We start from the raw sequence: 22,463 nt of genomic DNA, 5'->3' as shown, positions 1-22,463 counted from the left end.
GGGGAAAGTATAAATAATCACTTCAGTGAAACTACCATTCTGGTCACTTCTCTTTCAGCTAGACTGTCTATTATCTAGAGTCTATTCATGCACCTATTATCTAAAATAAAGTATTCAGACCATCCCCCCCCCCTTTTTTAACCTTTTCTCTATTATCATAGTACCCATATTCAACTATGAGGCCAGCATTTTCTGCTTGTCTCGTGATTACATCATTGGATTCTTGAGGTTTTGTTACAACAGAGCATTCTGTGGATTTCTCTTACAGCGAATTCTATGAACCCAACGCCCTCATGATGGAAGAAGAAGGAGCCATAATTGCTGGTCTCTTGGTGGGTCTCAACGTCATTGATGCCAATTTCTGTATGAAAGGAGAAGACTTGGACTCTCAGGTATGCACAATGTGCTCAGTTACGAAGTGCATCACTCTTGAGTTTTGTTAGCTCAGAATTTGGGTTGATCAGATTATACCAACCAAATTAAGAGAAATTCTGTGAGTCATGAATAGTGTTTTTAAAAATTTTGATGTGAATATAAGCAATTACTTTGTTTTTTCTTCTAATTTGACTCATTTATGTATTATGAGTGTTTTTCAACTTTTCTCTTGACTGTGACCCCTGTTTAAAATATCTTGTACAGACTGGTGCACCTGGGTGACTTAGTCAGTTGAGCGTCCAACTCTTGGTTTTGGCTCAGGTCACAATCTAAGGGTTTGTGAGTGCAAGCCCCGCATGGGGCTCTGTGCTGACAGCTCAGAGCCTGGAGCCTGCTTCAGATTCTGTGTCTCCCTCTCATCTTGCTCCTCTCCTGCTCACACTGTGTCTCTGTCTCTCTCAAAAATAAATAAACATTAAAAATTTTTAAAAATAAAAATAAAAAAAGAATACAGACTGAAGCCAAACTGTTTAGGTTCAGATTCTGCTTCTTTATTTTCTAGCTGAATAAATTTTGTAGTTTCTTGTTGCTTCACATTTCTTAGCTGAAATACAGGGATTTTAAAAAAGAGTATCTATATCTATGTCTTATAGTTATTGTGTGGAATAAAAGAATTAGTAATGTAATTCACCTAGTACAGGGCCTGGCACATATTAATTGCTTACTAAATAAAGCTGTTGCTTTCATTCTGACTCGTTCTCACCCCTTCTCTATGAAATACTACAGCAAATTTCTGTTACATTTTACTCTAAGAAAATGGAAAAGGAAATATGATATTTTGACCTGTATTAAAAAAATAAGTAAACTGAATAATGACATGGCAGTCCTAAAAAATTTAGACATAATGTATCAATGAAAGTTTGGAAGAATAGATATCAAATTGTTACAGTGGTCCTATCTGGGTGGTTGGGACTATGGGTGTTTTGTATTACATCCTTTTATTTATCCATATTTTCCAAAACTTCTTTAAGGAACTGTGCATTCTCTTTGTAATTATCATTTTTAAACTATTATTCCTGTAAGTGAATAGGGATTCAGTAGCAAAATACTTGAAAGACACAAAAGAGAAAGAAACTTTAAACCTTAAATTTATATTAAGCATTCTCTTGACTTTCTTGTTAAAATCTTCTGTTGACTTGCGTGATGTGGTCTTCTGGTCCTATAAAAGTAAAACATTACATTTTCATCAAAATTCCTAATAACTGTCATGACTTCATTGCTGTTCTGAGTGCCCAGAAAGAGATAATTGTATTATGCCTCGGAAAAAGTATCTAATTTTATGTTAAATTCTGAAAATTCTCTTTGTAGGTTGGAGTTATAGATTTTTCAATGTATCTCAAAGATGGGAACAGCAGTAAAGGTAGTGAAGGGTATGTACAAAGAAAATTAAATTTATTTTCTCTTTAATGTTCTTCGATAGCATTTAATGTTTACAGCAGTAGTGCTTTAACACACTTGCTGGAAGAATTTCCGATGATATAGCTTTAATAGAATCTTGCCAAAAGCATCTGACTATTGTGCATGCTAAGCCCTAAAAGGGTTTTGGTTAAGTGGTTTTCTACTGTGTGGTTCAGGGGCTAACAAAATAAAATAAAAAGGTTTATAAAAGGAATCCCTTGCTCCTTCTCTTGAAGTAGTGTTTGAAAAAGTGGCCTTCTTGATCAGAAAATTGCATTCTCCATTTCTTAAAATTTGAAATATTAAACATACGATATGGGGTTATGTACAGTGTTAACATTCAGGGTAATGAGGTGAAGAATAAACGCAAACTCAGCACTGCTTTTACATCTCTTGTAAATGTAAAATTACTTCAGAATATCCACATGGCCCTTAGAAATTAGACCTCAGAGGGGCGCCTGGGTGACTCAGGCGGTTAAGCACCCGACTCTTGATCCCCACTCAGGTCTTGATCTCACAGGAGAGTCGTTGTTATAAGTAATACCAGCAAAGCTAAAAAGGCTACCAGTTGTGAGATGAAAATTTTTATTTTTTAAATGCCTCTGATAAATTATAGTGTTATACCTATAACCTGAGTTATTAAGGGATTTAAGCTATAGCAAAGGTTTTATTAATATGGAGAATTTTTTTGTTTCATTTTTAAATCTCTGAGTCTTTCTTGTTTGAGGGTATTATACATCAGGTCTGTCTTCTGGTTTCTGTGCTACAATTTTCTTTTCTCTGTGATATGAAAAGATTAATGGAGGGAGGATCTTGGTGTTTCTAATGGAATTTATTTTATTTCTGTTTTTTCCTCCAACTCTCCCCTCCCATCCCAGAGATGGCCAAATTACTGCAATTCTGGATCAGAAGAACTATGTAGAGGAACTCAACAGACATCTAAAGTAAAGAATGAATCAATACTTTTACTTTACTGGGGATTTTGTTGCAAAGGAAGGAAAGAGTAAACTGATGAGCCATGTGATAAATTCAGACAATACTCGATAAAAATAAATTGAATTCCTGCTTACCAGGCACTGAGCTAGGCACTAAATAAATGACATTTAACTGTTTGGGTGACCTTTAGTGAAAGGCAATTTAAGATTAGTATGTAATTATAAATCTAGTGATTGACTATGTTCAGTTAAAAATTCTTAACCATGTGACATACCCAGCTGAAACTAGCAGCCTTCTTGGTTCAGTAGATCCAGCCACATATTTCAAGAGTGATCTTGGGTAATCCACTCATTGCCTTGGGACCTTTTGATTAATCTTGTTGGTCCCTTGGATTTGTCATTTATACATTGAATTGATAGTATTAGTTTACCCTCTCTTTGCCATCACTACCATTAATTTCCCAAATACTAAGTATTTTTCAGAACTTCCGGAACATGAAACCATCTCCTCTTTCGTGAGGAGAGCGATCCAAATTCTGTTGGTGTTCTCAAGTACACTGATGTTCTTGTTATGCTAAAGACTGTTGAATAATTCAGAAAAATTGATCTCTCCATCCATTAACTATTATCTTGCTTACAATTCTTTTAAAAAGATAACAATTTTAATAAAGTAAGACCTATTATATGATTATACCAGTATCAGTATAAATTTTGAGTAGTCTTGGTTCCAGCTAGAAAATTCAAGAGCAGTTTAAGTATATTTTCTCTGGAGACCAAGAACTAATAATGACTACAGTGAATTAATGGAGATATTAGTCAAGCAGAAGTATGCTTACATTTGATAGTGAAATAGAAGCATGACAATTATTTACTCTTTCATGCGTCAGCTTCGTTATCTGTCTTTGGGGATACCTAATGCATAGGGTTGTTGAAAGGAGTAAATGAAATAATGTAAATAAAATAATTTAGAAAAGTGCTCAGTGTATGGCAAGCACTTAATTCATGTAGTTTATTATTATATACTGTGCCGTGCATCAGCTCCTTAATTTCATCCAACAAGTACTTCTTAAATACAAGCTTCAGTGGCCAGGATGTAACAGTTAAGACACACAGCCACTTGTAAACTGTCTTAGAACCTGAAATTCTATCACGAATTGTGGACTTTAGACAATGAATGATAAATGTGATGAGTGTTTAAATGGAAAGTACAGGATATTCTGTTTTTCAAGAGAAACCATTATGGTTTTTTTTTTCCTTTCTTGACAGTGCTACTGTAAACAACCTTCAGGCAAAAGTGGATGCATTAGAAAAATCCAACACTAAACTGACAGAGGAGGTAAGTGTTTTGGAAACACTTTGATTGACATAGAATTTAATAATGTGCACTAGTGGAACCAGTCATTTCTATGGAACTTTGAAAATAAAGGACTTGGCTTTTTCAGATAATGTCTGTAATAGGACATAATCCCTTGTTCTGACTGAGAATGGCCAGCTGGCTTATCTCAGGGGTGTCTGTTATCCAGTTGGACTATGAAGGCGTAGAACCTGGGCCCGTCAGATATCTTGCTTTCTTTTGCATGAATGTTTTGTCTGGGCTAGCCTAGAGTTAACCTTTAGCATATAGCTTGATGTTCGTTTGTTCACTCACAAACATTTGGTACTGCTTACGTGCTAGAGCTAGAGAGAGATTTAGGTGTGCATTGGTTGATGTGTGCCAGATTGGCAAGCTCCCACCCTCAAGGATCTCATTTTCTCCTTGGGGTGGTAGGGCAGATAATATAAAGAGCTCTGGTCAGAACACCAGCATTCCCTGCTTGTATGTCACGCTGCTTATGAGTCATGTGCTTCTGAGCAAGTAAGTCACTTGACCTCCAGGAGGCCCCATCCCTCACTGGCAGATGAGGGTATTTATACTTCCCCTTTCAGCCTCACTGTTGCTTTGAAGATCACAGGAGAATATATATGTGAAAATCCTTAGGAAAGTCCCCAAAATAAGAATAAATATTAACCTCATTTTCGCTTCTGATTAATAAAGAAATTTTTTAACTTGCCAGCGGCTAAGCCACATTTTTTTTTCTTCAATAGCATTAGACGTTTCTATGAAAAATGTTACATAAAATTTTCTGGTGACAAAGACTTTCTCTTATGTATTTCTGATTATAACTACCCTGTTATATACTGTGAGATAGATTTGGTCTAAATAAAACCCAAGTTCAAGCACTGGTCAGGAAGATGCTGTTTAAACATTTTCCTTCAGAACATTTTCATTGTTACAACTTTCAAACACCTTCCTTATTTCTCAGCCTTGTGGGCTTCACTTTTGGATATAGATTCTTAAATTATATTAAAACTTAATGGAAACGGTCCTTAGAATTTTACTCTACAAAGCTTTTTTTTTTTTTTTTAATGTTTATTTATTTTTGAGAGAGTGAGAGAGAATGCGCACACGCCAGCAGGAGACGGGCAGAGAAAGAAGGGGACAGAGGATCCGAAGCGGGCTGTGTGTGGACAGCAGAGAGTAAAGAGCGTGATGTGGGGCTCCATCTCACGAACTGTGAGATCATGACCTGAGCCCAAGCTGGAGGCTTAACTGACTGAGCCACCTAGGTGCCCCTCTACAAAGTTTCTGAAATACTCTGCATAGAAATTTTCTGCCGTGTTTCTGCTGCTCCTCTGTTGAGGCAATAAGGCCCAACAGTGAAGCATGGTCTCTAGAGCTGGGCTACGTGGATTCATGTCCCAGCTCTGGCACTTGCTAACTTTCTAATCCTGGCCAATAACTTAAGCCTCTATTTCTTGATCTATTTCTCTGTAAAATGGGGATGATAAAATAATAGTAAGGTTTTTGTGTGAATTAAGTGGTAATACATGAAGGCCTAGACCAGTGTCTGACACATCATAAGCACCCAGTAAATATAGTTATTAATTTTATTCCCTCAGTCACAAGACTTGTCCTTCTGACCTAGATTTATTTTATTAGCAATACTAATTTATTCATTCATGTACTTATTTTACCAGTAACATTTATTTTATTGAAACCTTGGATTTGTAGAGATAGGTAAGCACTGTGTATAGGCTTTATAAAGAATAGAAAAGGCAAATCAGATCTGTTTCTTCCATATGTCTCATTTCTTTTCTATATATCTATATCTGGATGTCTTTTCCACCCATATCTCTTTTCCATATATTTTGGATTTAAGAGGGCCAGTAAAAAAACAAAAACAAAAAAACAAAACAAAAAAAACCCCTCTTTTCTTTTCCTGAATGAATCAGTGTGATAAAGTGAGAAGTTATAAACAGATGATGATATAAAAATATCCACTTTATTATTGATAAAGCTGAATTAGAAGGCCCACTTGGAGATACAGACATAGTTTCCTAAAACTTTCTCTGATGTTAAAATCTTGGAAGAACCCATTTGAGGGTGTCTTTGGATCTAGAAAGCAGACCCACTTGTCCAGAGTTAACTTTTTTATGCACCGTGAGGCCCATGGAGCAGAGGGAAAAATGGGCTTCCAGACCCATCTCTAGAAAGCAGCCTGAGCCCAGGTTCCTCTGTACTTACGCACTAGAACCAGAACTAAGCAGAACCTATGCTCACTGCTCATGAGGAGATCCCCTCCTGTTGGAATGGGGATATAAATGTTTCCCCTTAGCAGTGTACTGCTAATAACATTACCTTACCTGTTTAGGTGCGGAAATAAAAAAGTCTCTTTGATACTTAATGGTATCTTTTAGAGCGAGGACTTAGTTCATTTTTTTACTCTTAAAAATCATCTATCAAAGTTCTTATGTATCGTTTGTAAGATGAATCCCAAGGCATGAGGTGACTTCTTTTTTTATATAATGTTTATTTATTTATTGGAGAGAGAGAGCATGCATGCATGCATACTTGCGTGTGTGTGAGCAGGGGAGGGGCAGAGAGAGAGAATCCCAAGAATGTTCCACGGTGTCAGCACAGAGCCCGCGCAGGGGTCCATCTCACGAACCGTGAGATCGTGACCTGAGCCAAAATCAAGAGTCCAACAGTTAACCACCTGACATACCCAGGTGCCCCAAGGTGACCTCTTTATTAAACATTTTAGAAATAGGTATTATAACAAAATATAAGTTACCCATGAGAATACCCTTGAGGTAAACAATCTTAAGTTAACATTTTGGTCCTGAAAAAGAGTTTACACAAAAAGCAACAGTAGATATTTTTTATTTTTACCTAACCTAGTTTAAAAATATTTTTCCTAACTTCCCACACCATGAGAACATTTTTATGCAGCCATAGATAACTTTATTTCCTTCTAAGAACATTCAAGCCTGAAAATGATGTCCTAGCAGATCATGAATTATCTTATCCTCTGTTAAAAAAGAAAAATAAAAGATTACCTTTTAAATTTTTTCAACAGCTTGCAGTTGCAAACAACAGGATTATTACCTTGCAAGAAGAAATGGAACGAGTTAAAGAGGAAAGCTCCTACATATTGGAATCCAATCGGAAGGTTAACCTTACTGGATTTATAAAACATTCCTAGAGATGTGTTAACGTGTTAGCGGGGCGGTGGGGAGGGCCTCTACTCTAGAGGACTGTTTGGAAGTAGCAAACATATAGCTACTTGACATATAGCATGCTGTTTTTACTAAGACTCCATGTAGAATCGAGTGAATAATGGAGGTTATGCCAGGGTGAGGCCCCTTCTCCTACAGATGCTCCTTGGCTTCTGTGCCACCTACATCTGTTTAAAGATTCCAAGAACAGGTCTCATTCAATTTCTTGTTGTTTTGTACTAATGATTTGCACTGTAGTTCAGGGTTATATTCATTCTATTAAATATATCATTGTTTTTAGTCCATGGTACTATTTTGTAAGAAGTGTTTATCTGGTACCACTGGGAGTTACCATGTACATGAGTTTACCAGATAACTTAACCCCTTAAAGTATCAAACTTTTTATATATGTCTATACAGATTTTTTTGCAAACCTTTTATGTACTACACAATTCTAAGCAGTCTTAGATAGAGGACATAATTTAACACATTTAGCCCTTTGTGATGACTGAAAATCATAATTACCAACAGTGGCAATTCTGTACTAAATTACAGTGATGCTACCGTAGGGACTGTTGGAACTGATAGAGCTTCTAGCACCTATACTTAAATGTTTCCAGGTTGCTCTGGGTGCTTTTTCTCTGCTATTATGATGTCACTGGCATCTGTTGCTTCTCCCTGAAAGTATTAGTGTCTCCCCACTCCCTTTTATCTTCATACTTCTAACCTTCTGTGACCTAAGAATCCAAATATCCATAGTTATTAAAATTATTTCTAAAAAGGAAGCAACTAGGCTCTGAGTGGGGATGAAGTCGTTTGCTGTGAGTAATGCGTTTGGCTTTAGTGTGTGGACTTTGTGAAAACAACTGTGATTTCTCAGAACAGAATTTTTTATTTACTAAGCTTCTTCAATCTCTTTGTTGTCTTCATTCATTGTTACACCTGTTTAACCACATATAATCATTTTTCCTTACTAAACAGCAGTACTAGTGTCAGCTAACGCTGTACAGGGTTGTTTTTTTTTTTTAATCCTTAAATATATTTACTATTTCATGTATCTCTTCAAGGGTCCTAAGCAGGACAGAACTTCAGATGGGCAAGCACTGAGTGAAGCCAGAAAGCATTTAAAGGAGGAGACACAATTGCGACTGGTAAACTTCACTTATGTTCTAGTAGTTCAGAAACCCATTAAACATAAAGGCCCACTTAGAGAGGTTTGACCTTACAGACCAGGGTCAGGAACATTAATAGTGACCTAACAGATTTTTGTAGATCCTAAAAAACTGTTTCTCACTCTTCTTTTTTCTTTTTTTAATTTTGAGTATGTTTATCGTGAATATGGTTCTACATAAAGGCAAGTTTTCATATGGTTGATTTTTACCTTCACTGGGCATTAGTTGTATAAAACACTCTTAACCAAGAATATTACCTTCTTCCATAGGAAGGGCTAGCTACTAATTGATTAATACAGTACATATTAGAAAACCATAGGAAATTTTGGGGGCGCCTGGGTGGCTCAGTCAGTTAAGCATCTAGCCCCGGCTCAGGTCATGATCTTGGGGTTTGTGGATTTGAGCCCCGCCTTGGGTTCTGTGCTGACAGCTCAGAGCCTGGAGCCTACTTTGGATTCTGTGTCTCCCTCTCTCTCTGCCCCTCCCCTACTCACGTCTCTCTCTTTCTCTCTCCCTCTCTCCCTCTCTCTCTCTCTCTCTCTCAAAAATAAATAAACATTTAAAAAATTAAATGAAAAAATAAGATATTTAAAAATGGTAGGAAATTTTTAATTATCTGACTCAATTAAAATGACATCTAGAAAACCCTCTTAGCTAAGTCTTAGTGTGGATTTTTTCATATCATATTTGCTAATGAGAATATTGTTCATACAGAGCTCTTCTGTGACTCTTATAATGATACTTTAATTAGTTGTTTCTATGCCTTTTTTTTAATTAATTTTTTTATTTGAGTGTAGGTCACACACAGTGTTACATTAGTTTCAGGTGTATGTTTCTCACTTTTTTTTTTAATGTTTATTTTTGAGAGAGAGAGACAGACAGACAGACAGACACAGAGCATGGGTGGGTGAGGGGCAGAGAGAAAGAAGGAGACACAGAATCTGAAGCAGGCTCCAGGCTCTGAGCCATCAGCACAGAGCCCAACGCGGAGCTCGAACTCACAAACTGTGAGATCATGACCTGAGCTGAAGTCAGACACTTAACCAACTGAGCCACCCAGAGCCCCGTTTCTCACTCTTTTTGAACCCATATTCCCTATAATGCTTTCTCAGTCCATTTTCTGAGACAGCTTTTGTAGTTTTATAGTTTCTGTTACAAGAACATTAGGTATATGGGACCTACTTTTTTAAACTTTATGATCCAAACCCCTGTGAAGATTCTGATTTGTCTCCTTAGAGGGTGTGTGTGTGTGTGTGTGTGTGTGTGCATAAATGTATAATAATGAATAATACTCTTGTAATAGATTTTATATAAGTATTAGTATATCAATACACCCCTTATTATACTAATAAGTATTAGTATATTAATATTAGTATATTAATATTAATATATCAATGGTATTGATATATTAACTTCTGCAATTTTGATAATATGACAGACAAAAGGATCTCCCCCAACCAATAGTGTTTCTGAAAATAGGGAAAAGCCTGCAAATAAAGGTGACCTGCTTTGTACTAAAAATTATCACCAACTAACAGTGTAAGAATAGAATTTCAGGAGTTCTGAGAAAACAGCAATATAATCTTAGTATCCTTGAAATGACTATCATTTTCCTTCTACGTGTTTATGGATTAGATCTCAAAACACTTTCTATGAGGAAGATTCTAGAAATAATATATGTCAGCATTTTAAGAAGCAGTCTCATTTAATCATGCTACCCATGCACAGAGAAGTACCTCAGATGGCACATCAAAATCAAAATCTTACACAAAATTTTCCACATTCCTTATGTCACAATAAGATATATGTTTGTTAAAAAAGAAAAGAAACCAAGCAAGTAGGTCCTAGATATGCCCCAGGCACAGCATGGATGCAGAAGAACCTCAGGTCTTTGTATCTTTGATCATCCAAATAATGTTGCACTAATAATGGTTGAAACAAAAATGGGTTTAATGTTAAGTGAATATAAAAATTCAGTTAGCCATATCGATCATTCCCGTTATGGAGATGTTTATGCTGGGGACCTAAAGTATCTTTTGGGTTTCTTGAGCTCTTAAGTATGTCAGTAACGTCCACATTGAAGAGAACTGCATCTGTTTCATTTTATGGTAGCTACTGTAGCACTGTATATACATTTCCATAATAGGACATGACATCCCTTCTCTTACTATCACGGAGTGTCTCAAGTATGTGCATATTTTACACAGATTAAATAGCAGTATCTTGACCTACCAAGTTTTTCAGATTTGTGAATTATTGAGTAAATATTTTTGTGATGATCCTAATTATTGTTGTTAATGTCTCTGCATTGAATGATAACTTGTAGCTATTTTGCCAAAATATTCAGACCTGAGAGTTCACACCTTTTCCTTTGGAATTGCAGAGTTTGAACTTAGTTGATGAAAGAGAATAAGCAGTTTATTTACCTTTGGGGGCAGGATGTTGAAAAAGAACTGGAGATCCAGATCAGCATGCGACAGGAGATGGAATTGGCTATGAAGATGCTGGAGAAGGATGTCTGTGAGAAGCAGGACGCCCTTGTGTCTCTGCGACAGCAGCTGGATGATCTCAGGGCTCTCAAGCATGAACTTGCCTTTAAGCTGCAGGTAGGGGGAATAAGAGGAATAGGCTCACTGGCTCTCCAAGATCCCTGGGCTTCCCAGAGTCGCATCTCATTTTGAGGCTAGCTGCCAATAAACCACTGTGGGAATCAGACCATTGCAGGGTCCCATGTTGCTGTTCTGGAAAGCCATGGTCACTTTTCAGATTGTAATGGGAAAGGGGGTCTGTTACATCCATAAGATAATTTCTACTCTCCAGCCTAACCTGCCAACTGAGTTCTGTATTCCATTAGCTTTTATACTGAAATGTGATAAATTGATGAACCTTCTGATGTTCATTTTTGTGGCAAAGATGCTTATAGCAATATTAATTTTAAACATTGCTTTTTGTTTCTTCTCCATCAGGAAATTAACTGGTATACAAATATATGAGCATTTCTATTTCTCTATTTCCCACTTACTCGTAAGGTTCAAGAGGCAAGTGTGATTTATTTCAGGACTTTATGTTATATGTACATCACTCATACTTCTTTTCCGTAACAGAGTTCAGACTTAGGAGTGAAACAGAAAAGTGAATTAAACAGTCGCTTGGAAGAGAAAACTAATCAGATGGCTGCTACCATCAAACAACTCGAACAAAGGTAAAAATGCTGTTTCTTTAGTGAAACACTTGGGGCTTTTAGTGCTGGAAGTAAGAGAAGTGTGCTCTGCATTTGGCAAACAAAGTGTATGAGATTCTCCCAACTTAACACCAGGCATGCTGGTAGAAAGCCAGTTAAATTTTGTGTTTCTCTAAGATGTCACTGAAAACATTTTTAAGAAACATATCAGCCTCTTGTGACTGTTTTGAACAGCAGAACAGTAACCCTCTTCCATAATCCCATTTCAGTGTCATGTTGGAGGAGGGATAACCTGTGAGGATGAAAGCACTTTTAAATATGTTTACAGTTGTTATTTTCTTCTTCATCATTGAAGTCTCGGAATGCGTTGGTGCTAGTGATGTCAGGGGTACTGAGGGCCCTTCTAATGCTTTAGCTCCTTTCTCTCCTCCCCACCATCTCCCTCTTGTCTCTCCTTTCTTCTGAGCGGTTCTGTGTGCCCACTGTCACCCCTGCCCGCTATCTTAAATTTGTCTGTCTCCAGCTCTGTCCCCTCTGGAGACCAGTCTTGGGTTTTCGTCTTCTGACTGTTTCAACTGGTACCTACAATTCAGTCTGCCCGAAACACGTCCTCTTGTGAAGGAGTTGTGGCACCCACGGTCATTCTGTGTTGCCAGCCCGTGATACCACCTTTAACACCCACTGGTCACCCTTCTTTTACTTGAGCAAAACTACACAGTTGCTGGTCCCTGCACATGCTTCCACTTTCCCCATCCATTCCTTCCCTAGTGGACCCACCAACTAGAAATGCCCTTCCTCTTCCCACTCCCTTGTTCTTGACATACATTTTTTACATTCAGACTCAAATGCCATCTCTCCAAAGCTTCCTCTGATACTTCTCTGATAACAGTAGTCTACCCATTGACCCTTGTTGGAATTCCCAGAGCCTTATATCCATACCTGCCCATAATGCTTACTTCTCACTTTCTGCCTCACGTTACAGCCTTAGTGTGTGTGTGTGTGTGTGTACCTTCTGATGAGAGTGTGAGTTCTCAGGGTTAGTTAATGAATTCTTTAAGTTCCCTCGTTGGATCTGCCTCAGTGCCATGAAACATGCGAGATGTTCGCTTAGCCCGTGCGTGAATGAAAGGATGAATGGGTTACTTCTTTTATTCAGATGATGCTTGACCAGGGGGTGGTCTTAAATGGCACTGCATATTCATGGTAACTCACAAGTTAATTGCAAATGAGCGAATAAGTTTGAAACTTCTGGTTTGACTGGTTTTTAATAAAAGAGTATCAGGTCTAACTAGGACATTCTCTAAGTGCTTGCTCATGAGCACTTACATGTTTATGATTTAACAGATTAATTTTGGTGTTCATAAGTTGTATTTTTGAAATGTTGTGCAAATTATTTTTTGATAGTTTTTTGATGTGGCACTTAAAGTAGACAGAACTAAAACAATGACTTCCTTCTTCATATATTAAGCTGACTTTTTCTCTTGTTATTTTTGTCTTTCCCGTTTATTCATTTTCTCATTCCCCTTTCACTCCATTTTTATTTTTATCTTACTAATTTAGTGAAAAGGATTTGGTGAAACAGGCAAAGACCTTAAATAGTGCAGCGAATAAACTGATCCCCAAACATCATTAGGCACTTTGCAAGTGGTCACCTCGCAAGTCTGACGTACAAGTTAATTGTAAAGAAAGAAATCTGGAAGTTACTACATTTAGGCTCTGATTCTACATAAAATGTCACCAAAAATTGACTTTGAATTTGTTGGGACTTTAAAAAAAAAAGAAAGGAAAAAAAACCAGTTTGATATATAGGCTGTGGGTTTTTTTCTTCTTTATTTTCTCCCCAGAGTTAGAAACCTTAGTATAAGTTCTCAATTAATTGCCAAATAAACTTTGAGAAATTACTTCTGAGTTGACCGATAAACACACCATTTAAAAAAAACACACACAAGAAAAGCCTAGGGAATTAATTAAAACCCAGTGTGCAGATTTTATTGATGCCTTTACAAGCAGTCCCTGACCATGTCAGATTCTAGGTGCATTGTGTGTACCAGCAAGCCTGCTCGGCCACTGCGACGTAGTGAACAGGAGGTGACAGCGTATGGACTAGCACTCTCCTAAAATAGCTCTGTGTCTCCTAGGCCCTGGCCCCTTTCCACTTCTGTTGTGTAGGTTTACTCCCCAAGCCACGGATAAGTACTTAGCATCTCACTACAGTTCTATTCTCAGTAACCAAGATTGCTTGCAACTTTTTTGCCTTAGTGACTTTGGGGGGGGAGGGGGTGGGAAACCCGCATCATTACATTTCTTTAAAGTACATAGAGATAAAGGTAGTGATTAGGTAACTTATGATAACGTAATAATGTGGAAGCTTGGAAAACCCTCCTAATATTTGTCATCTTCTACCTCTGCCATTTTCCTGCAGTGCCACTTCCTATTTAGGTAGCTCAGAGAGAACAATTTTAATGAAAAACTCGTCTATTAAAAAAAACAAAACAAAAAAAACAAAAAAAAAAAACACTACACAATTTTCAAATCTATCTTGCTTTTCCTTTTGAAGCAAAGACAACAAGGTATAGACATGAGTGATGGTTCCCCACCTGTCATTCCTTGCTGGAAACATTGACTTAAGAGCTTCTGTTACTTTCTGTTCAGATGGGGATTTGCTAGTCTCTAGGAAACTAACTATCTAATTTTATTAGAAAACCATCTCAAGGTAGGAAATAGATACATAATAAACTCTTTATTATTATTTAGTCTAAAAACAAACATTCCCAGTAGATAACCACGAGAGTGATTAATTAGCAGGGCTTCTTTTTCTAAGTGACCCCAGATCTACCCCTTTCTAGGCTTTGCATTGTAAATAAGCCTATAAATACTTGGATTTTTTTTTTTTTAATGACTTTTGATATGGGGGAACAGGCTGTACATAAGCCTTCATTCCTTCAAAAAGTCTTGACAAAAAAATGTTTTTTTCTCATTTTGGTATGATTTGCAGCATTTCAGCTGCTTAGGTGGGAACAAAGATAACCCCTCTTTGCTTCCAGCTTTTGAAACTCTTTACCTTCTTCTTGGAAAAACCAGAATTAAGAGAGTAAGATAGATTTCACTTGTGCTTCTATAGGTCCTTACAGACTTGAACCAAAGTCAAGTCAAAGAGCATATGACTAACCTCATGGAATATCCTGTGCTCTTGAACTTATTTTAGTTCTTATAATTTTGCACCTGTTCTTATCTTCATCAACCTTTTGTGGTGATGAATTGCCTTTTCTATGAGCATTTGGGAGGAGTGCTCAAACACTAAAATAAAACATTTTAAAGACTACAGATAGCATGCTTTCAAATTCTATTATATAGAGCCCCAGAGGTTTCACCTTTTAGAACATGCTTCTTTATAGGTGCAAAGTTATGGGATATATAGAAGAAAACATTCATTAGAATTCTCCAGAGAATACGATCAGAAATCTTACGTAGGCCCGGTGCTGAGTTGTTTGTCCACTTAGTCACACACAACCTGGTGGGAATGGAAAAGGAAAGAGATGGCCAAACTCTGGCAAAGGCTTTTCCTTATAGAAACACCCGAAAAGCCTTGGTAAGGGTTAATGTGTAATGTCCGTGATTTAATATAATTTGTGGTTTAGGGAAAGGACCAGGAACATGTTCTAATTCCACATATAATAAGGTAGTTGCCCATTTGCAAGTTCCAGTTATGTGTGTAAAGCAGAAATATGAAGTACCAAACCTATTAGGAAATAAACACAAACAAAAGTGGATTTGACTTTAATTACTGTGTACTTGAGGTTGGCTTTGGATATGGATTTTCTAAAAAGTGATGTTTTATTGTTTATCATCTAATGGCTGTAAACTGTAGTACTAGAATAAAAAAAATTGGAAAATCAACTTTTCCTCTGCCTGGTTCACCTTCATCTTACTTTTCGTTGGAATTTGTTTCTTCTCCATCTTTTTTCCCTCATATAATTTCTTCCCCTGTGTCCTGCAAAGCTTTTTGTCCCCCCCACCCCACCCCACCCCGCCCCGCCACGTCTCTCCATGCCTTCTTCCTTGGGTTGCTTTATTTTGTGTTGTAAACTTGGTCTTCCTCCCCACCATGGCTTTTGTTTTTTATCACAAGTTCATGTGGCTCACATCCAGATTGCGCCAGGCTGAGCGAGACCGCCAGTCTGCTGAGTTGGACAACCGGCTGTTCAAGCAGGACTTCGGAGACAAGATAAACAGTCTGCAGCTGGAAGTGGAGGAGCTCACCAGGCAGCGGTGAAGAGAGGGCAGCAGGAGCTGACAGGGTGGTCGTGGGTAATTCTAAGGCTAGCCGCAAGATTAGGCGGTCCCAGGATCCAGCCTCCTCTGTTCTGTCTTTGTAATGTCCTTTCTCTGGAATTAGATTCAGAAAGCTTCACCTGTATCAACATTTCCAAATCTTGTCAACATGCTTTGCAACCAAAGAATTAGGAAATTAGAATTCAAGGTCCCAAATAAATAGAAAGAAGTAAGAGAATTAGTAGCCAACCTAACACTAATAATGGTATTTCCTAAATTTTTACTGTGTGCAGAAACTTCACAAAGTACTTCACAGGCTTTCTGTCCTAACATCTTCCCATCAACCCTATTAGTAGTTGACTATATTACCCCCCCATTTTCAGATGAAATTAAAGCTTAGATGGGTTCAGTTTGTCCAGATTGACACAGTGCAGCTAGTCAGTGGCAGCATTCTCAAAGCCTGTCTCTCTCTTGACTCCCAAGTCCTTAACAACTCTTCCATATTATCTGTCAAATGAGACTCAATTCTCTGCAGAAGCCACTGACTTCAAACAAAGAGAACTTTGTTGTTAGATATAAAAGCACACGGCTACTAAGGACATTAGTGGCTGATGATGTAACTGGGCATTGAACACATAACTGTAAAGAGAGACCAGCTAATTAAAACGAAATGGGACTACAGTGTTAGTGCTTTCATATTGTTTCTTGTTGAAAATTGGTAAATACTGTCTTTCATTATAGCAAATCCTACTAATTGCCATTCAGTTGACCACAACTCTTTATTAACAGTTAATATTAGGAGCGCCTGGGTGGCTCAGTCGGTTAAGTGGCCGACTTCAGCTCAGGTCATGATCTCACGGTTCATGGGTTCGAGCCCCGCATTGGGCTCTGTGCTGACAGGTCAGAGCCTGGAGCCTGCTTCGGATTCTGTGTCTCCCTCTCTCTCTCTCTGCCCCTCTGCCACTGGTGCTCTGTTTCTCTCTGTCTCTCAAAAATAAATAAATGTTAAAGAAATATTGTAAGACTCTTAAAAAAAAAGAGTTAATATTAATACTGATATTCAGAGTGACCCTCGGGTACTAGGAGATCTTAAAGTACATTCTTAATTACCCAAGAAAGATTTAAAAAATGTCTGTATTTTAGTGTTACTGGTTTTACTGTATTATATTTTAACACCTTAAAACCTGATTGCCCATATATATCTGGTATCCTTTTATTAATCAAGTATTAAAATGTAATTGCTGAGCTTTAAGAAAAGGGTTGGGCGTTCTTTAGAGATTATGAGTGCAGAAACCCAAATTTTCATCCTTTTCCTCTCCCATCTGTCCCAGGCACCAGCTTGAGTTAGAGCTAAAACAGGAAAGAGAAAGAAGGTTACAAAACAACAGGAACATCCCAGGAAAGGGCTTTCAGAAGCCAGAACCCAAAACGGTAATATTTGTTATTCCCTTGTTCATTTACTTAATTTTTAGAGGCTACTTCGATGGGCTGGACAGTATTCTCTCCTGGAACATGAGCTTAATTGCTGTGGCCTTGAGTATGTAGATGGCAGACAAGACCTAGGGTAAACACAAGGCCTTGATTCTCAGTCTGTCTCTGGACACTCTCTCTGACTTGATTTCATTTGGAAAAGAAGATTAATAACCATGATTTCCAGTGACCCTCTTAATCCCTTTCGCTTTAAGATTGTTTTGGTATCTTAACAAAAACTGGTGTTCCTTGGGATTCTACTGGCTAACATCTTCAATAATATGTTATAGTAATCTTTCCCCACCCTGATTTTCCATTTAACAGAATTGTCTTAAATATGGATTTGCTTCTGTATACCGTTTTCAGAATCATGAGGATTCCATTTACTTTTCTTGGGAAATTAGAAGAGGGAACATAGAGTGATTAAAGAGCAAGAGTAGACATATCTACAGGACAGTCTTAGGAGTGAGACTCCCAGCTCCTGTAGTGGTTAGGAAGCTAAAATGGAAAAGTCCATCTCTGGGATCCATGAAACGGGAGCCAATGTCGTTAAATAATAAAGTCAGAAACGTATTAAATACATTTTCTGTCAAAGACAGACACAGGGAAAAAATTATCTTCTTTGTTTACATCATATATAACAAAGCAGGACAAATTTATAAGCTTCTTAATTTAAAATTGCTAGAAAAAGAGATGCTAATTTGCTGGAGAGCAGAAAATAATGGTAAATAGAAATTTATTATGTAGTAGTATTCACTGCAATTTAAAGTGTACAAAATACCACTCCTTTTGTAGCATGCCAACTTCATTAGTTTAGTTTAGCAAACATAAAATCTACTTAGAAGGGCTTATAGAGATTTACTTAAATTCTTGGCCTTTTTTACCCTGCTTTTCCAGTGAGGCCTTAAGTTTCTCAATCTGGAATTGTCCTGCGGTAGGGGTTCCAGGAGTATAAATGTTGCATTAACCTCCTTTCCTTGACACTTGAGTGGTCTAAGAATGTGCATTCTATTTTTGGAGGCTGATGGACAGCAGCTCAAGGCAGACAGCAGTGTCCACAGAAAGAATTTGTCACTGAAAACTGCCTAGGCAGGGCTTACACACTTTGGTAGAGTGGATGTTTGGAACTTTACATTGGTCCTTCGAAATACAAAACTCAAGTGTCTAGGCTATGCAAGTTGTTACGGTGTTGTGGCAGCTGCTTGACTGAGTGTCCACAGGGTTATAGTCTGCTATATATGGCCATGCTTGGTTTTACCAGTTATCCAGAGCTCAGTGGGGAGTGGGAGGTGAAGATATATAGAGATAGACAGAAGTAACTAAGATACCCTAAGCAGTAACTGATACCTTGAGCTCACTATTTACTCACAAGTAAATAGGATATATTCTGAATTTTATTTGAATTGCAAGAGTTAAGGAGAATACCTACTCTGAAAATCATTTGTTGCAAACCCTATCAGAATAATTTGTTAAGAAAGTAATTAGAGCAAAGAATGAGGAAATATTCTGGAAGGTAAATTCCTTCCATATAATAATAAAGCTGCTTAGTGTTATGCCTAAGCTAAGTCAATACAGAAGAAAATGTCTGCAGCATCATCACTGCTTAGCATTCTGAATAATTAATATACTGGGCTGTTTTCTTTTGGCAGGATGGGAAGCACAAAATTCAAGAGGAAAATGCTAAACTTAAAAAGCCCCTGGACGAAAGCCACAGGTGTCTGTTAATAAAATACTAAGATATAAATGTATTTTGGGTGGGAAGAGGGACCTTTCAATACATATGGGCAATGGCACTGACCAGACACTGACTTGTAATAGTAATACTCCAGCAAGTTATTTCAAAGGGGGCATGAACAAGTCAAGCAGAGAGCACGTATTAAAACCAAACCCATTTAGTCCATTTTAGAAGAAAGCAGGGTAATAATCAAGCTGTCCTCCGACTCTTCCCCTGGTTAGTCCTCAAACTCACATGATCACTTCAAAGATTATGTTTCATCTTTACTGGATCGGCATCACAAAGGAACGAAGTACAAGTCATAGCATTTCTCAGGGTCTTTAGTGTACTTGAGTAGGACTTGTTTCCACTTGTGAGCTAGTGGAGGGCAGCTATGTTTCACATAAATCCTCTCATTTCCCTCGTGTCCTTTCTCTTAAGGGTCTCAAACAGCCTAACTCTTTGTCTTTTTCTTAACTCTTCATCTGATTTGCTCACTATGAAAAGTATTAGGATAGTATCAAGGAAGTGAACTTTTAACAATTATTTTAGCAAGTAGAAATATAACAAAATATTACACAGTGCCACTGCATTAAAAAACAAAGGTGGTCCAACTGTATAACATTCTGGAAAAGCCAAAACCATGGAGACAGTGATTGCCAGGGGTTAGGGGATATGCATGGATTTAAGCACAGTAAAAATTTTTTAGGACAGTGAAAATACTCCTATGGTATTGTAATGCTAGATACATGTCTTACATTTGTCCAAACCCATAGAATGTACAACACCAAGAGTGAACCCTAAACTGCAGACTTTGAGTAGTTATGATGTGTTAGTGTAGGTTTGCTGATTGTAACATTGTCTACCCCCTCCCCCCTTCCCTGTTACGGAATGTAGATATTGGGGGAGCATGGGGGGCCGGTGAAGTATATTGGAAATACTTTCTGGGAAATGTCGGCACTTTCTGCTCAGTTTTTCTGTTTTTCTGTGAACCTAAAACTGCTCCAAAATTCGCTCTGTTACAACAACAACAACAACAGCAAAGGTTAATAACAAGAAAGACACCACAGTGGGGGTTGGAGAGAACAATGCACTGTACATTTTTGGCACCTGTCCCTGTCTAGGCTTTGATTCAAGAATAAGGCCGTGTGCCACCTGAGCAAAGTAGCTGCTGGAGAAGATAAATCAGAGTCCCAACAGTAGACTGATTATGCAGGCACTTGGCCTCCAAGGCCAGAATGATTCCAAAGCCTTTAAGTTTACTCCCAAAGACAGCATGGTCTGATGTAGGACTAACCTTAAACTACCCCACAGATCAGCATGGGCCACAGAAAGGAACTAGAAAGGCTATAAAATTAACAAGGACTTAAAAGAGCCTTTCAGAATCGGCCCCATTCCAGCCTAAAACCAAGTACTTTACAATCAGGAGGATCTTACATGCCAGGTTTTGATTTAGGCCCTGGGAATATAAGACAAGACTACCTTATGTCTGTGTCATGTCACATTCATTATTTCCTTAACATTTTAATTCTTAGGAAAGTTTAATCATCTGTTCCTACTTTACAGATGCGAAAACTGAGGAGCAGAGAGGCAAGGTGGCACACCTAAGTTGCCTCTACTTACCATGTCTTCTGTGTATAAGTCCTTTGTCTAAAGCAGCTCCCAGATCCTGAACTACAATCCTAAAACATACCCAGGTTTCTTGGGATTACGGTCCAAGGAACAGCTGAGAACCTGGTCACTCTGGTGGTCGCCCTGCCACTCGATGGAAGAGAACTGGAACCACTGTGGATCTGTGGTGCATTATCCTCAGAACTGTGACAATCTCATCCATTCTCTCCCTCATTAATTTGCTAAAGTTCACATCTTAAGAATATTTGGAAGAGGGGATTAATACATGACATATAATAGGTTTCTATAATATCAGAAAAAAGAAACTTTTAAAATGTATAGCATTGGCCATTGGAGTTTTATTGGCTGGGATACAAGTGCTAACTATTTTCTTGGCAGTAAAAAGAAAACAACAAATGTAATTCCAAATCCATTTTTAAACAGGAACCATAATGTAGGTCAAGGATCAGATTCTAGTAATAGGTTTAACTACAAAAATTTCTTCTCCTTGGAGGTCAAGATTAATAATTATGTCAGTTCCAACAACATAAAAGAACCATGGTAATGCTTTTTCTTTGCTTTTGAAATGATTCACATGGAAATATAATAAGTTGCTGTTTGTTACTGTTTTTAATTTTCCATTGTAGGCTGCCGTCTCCCCCTGCGAATGAACAGGTAACCGAGTCTCCTGTTCTCAAACATCTCGTGTAAATGATGTAGTTGGCTGTCCCATTCCTAGCTGAACACAGGCCTCTGTGCCCCGTCCTTTTAACAGTATCCTCAACAAACACGCATTGGCCTGAAACTCTCACAGGAAGTAGTACAGCTCTGAGCAATTTACTAAGGAAATGGCACGTCTCACTTCTTAGAAATTCTCTTTGACCTAAGAGAGTGCCTCCTCTTCCCTTAGTTTTCTCTTCTATAAAACAGAAAAAATACTTCTTGCTCACTTGGAAATAAACAAATATAAATGGTTGTAAGATACTTTGCATATATAATAGGATATGACAACCCATGAGAAAGAAGACACAGGCTGCTATGACTGAGTCACCCCTTTCATTTATCTGTTAGGAATTTAAAAAAAGTAAAAAAAAAGCAAAATAGAATATTGCTTTCTATTCCTGATGATATGATAGGAAAAGAGGGATGGGGCTTTTTGAAACTTCTTACTTTATACTTGTATACTTGAATTTTCTTTTTATAACTGAAATCACATGTTACTTTATTATAAAAGTGAAAAGAGCTCCAAGGATAGTGATAAGATTAGTAGAGTTGTATTAAGGCGCGAGGACCGTATACAATTTGTTTCTTTAGTTTCCAGATAGCCTGTAGCGTGGTTGTATTAATTTTGTAACTTAAAAAAAATGAGTATTCTGAAAGTATTCATGTTTCTGAGACCAAGAGAAGCTAACTGGCTCAATATGTGGTTTAGGACCAGCCGCTGCTCTCTGCAAAGCCACAGATGTGTCAGCTGTGCCAGCAAGACGGCCGCCTTGCAAAGGTAACGATGCTGAGAACCAAACAGGTTCTTCACCAGGATGTCCGTTACACCACTAGTCCCTTTCAGTAACAGGGACTTTGCTGTGTAGAGTGCAGAGTGGGGAGAAAAAGCAAAAGGAGCAAGCATTTATTGTGTACCCGTTTTTTTCAGTCATAGTATGTCATGTCAGTAAATCCCCATGAACACAAATATAAAGAACTTCAAACAAATTTATAAATGTTTATTGAGTGCCTGC

At 37.8% G+C, this 22,463-nt stretch overlaps 1 protein-coding gene across 11 annotated transcripts in view; it reads left to right on the top strand.

The window, feature by feature from the left end:
* The window catches only part of RUFY3 (RUN and FYVE domain containing 3), an 80,232-nt gene that overhangs the window by 54,767 nt on the left and 3,002 nt on the right, over positions 1-22,463 (top strand). For 4 of the 11 annotated variants that reach the window (XM_042984408.1, XM_007086922.3, XM_007086923.3 and 1 more), the window contains 13 exons: positions 269-392; positions 1,744-1,805; positions 2,712-2,777; positions 4,035-4,104; positions 7,169-7,261; positions 8,375-8,458; positions 10,918-11,085; positions 11,584-11,681; positions 15,810-15,929; positions 17,264-17,363; positions 19,052-19,116; positions 21,375-21,402; positions 22,160-22,228. In XM_042984408.1, the coding sequence (XP_042840342.1) occupies positions 269-392; positions 1,744-1,805; positions 2,712-2,777; positions 4,035-4,104; positions 7,169-7,261; positions 8,375-8,458; positions 10,918-11,085; positions 11,584-11,681; positions 15,810-15,929; positions 17,264-17,363; positions 19,052-19,116; positions 21,375-21,402; positions 22,160-22,228 (1,147 nt within the window). Of the gene's footprint in view, positions 1-268; positions 393-1,743; positions 1,806-2,711; positions 2,778-4,034; positions 4,105-7,168; positions 7,262-8,374; positions 8,459-10,917; positions 11,086-11,583; positions 11,682-13,220; positions 13,562-15,809; positions 15,930-17,263; positions 17,364-19,051; positions 19,117-20,682; positions 21,289-21,374; positions 21,403-22,159; positions 22,229-22,463 lie in introns of those variants that run through there. The other 7 variants (XM_042984413.1, XM_015539650.2, XM_007086925.3 and 4 more) reach the window with 5 other exon arrangements.

The sequence above is a fragment of the Panthera tigris genome, chromosome B1 (assembly GCF_018350195.1).
Source record: "Panthera tigris isolate Pti1 chromosome B1, P.tigris_Pti1_mat1.1, whole genome shotgun sequence".
NCBI classification, from domain to species: Eukaryota; Metazoa; Chordata; class Mammalia; order Carnivora; family Felidae; genus Panthera; species Panthera tigris.
Note: the sequence above shows the minus strand (reverse complement) of the source record. Positions and strands in the feature narration are given on the sequence as shown.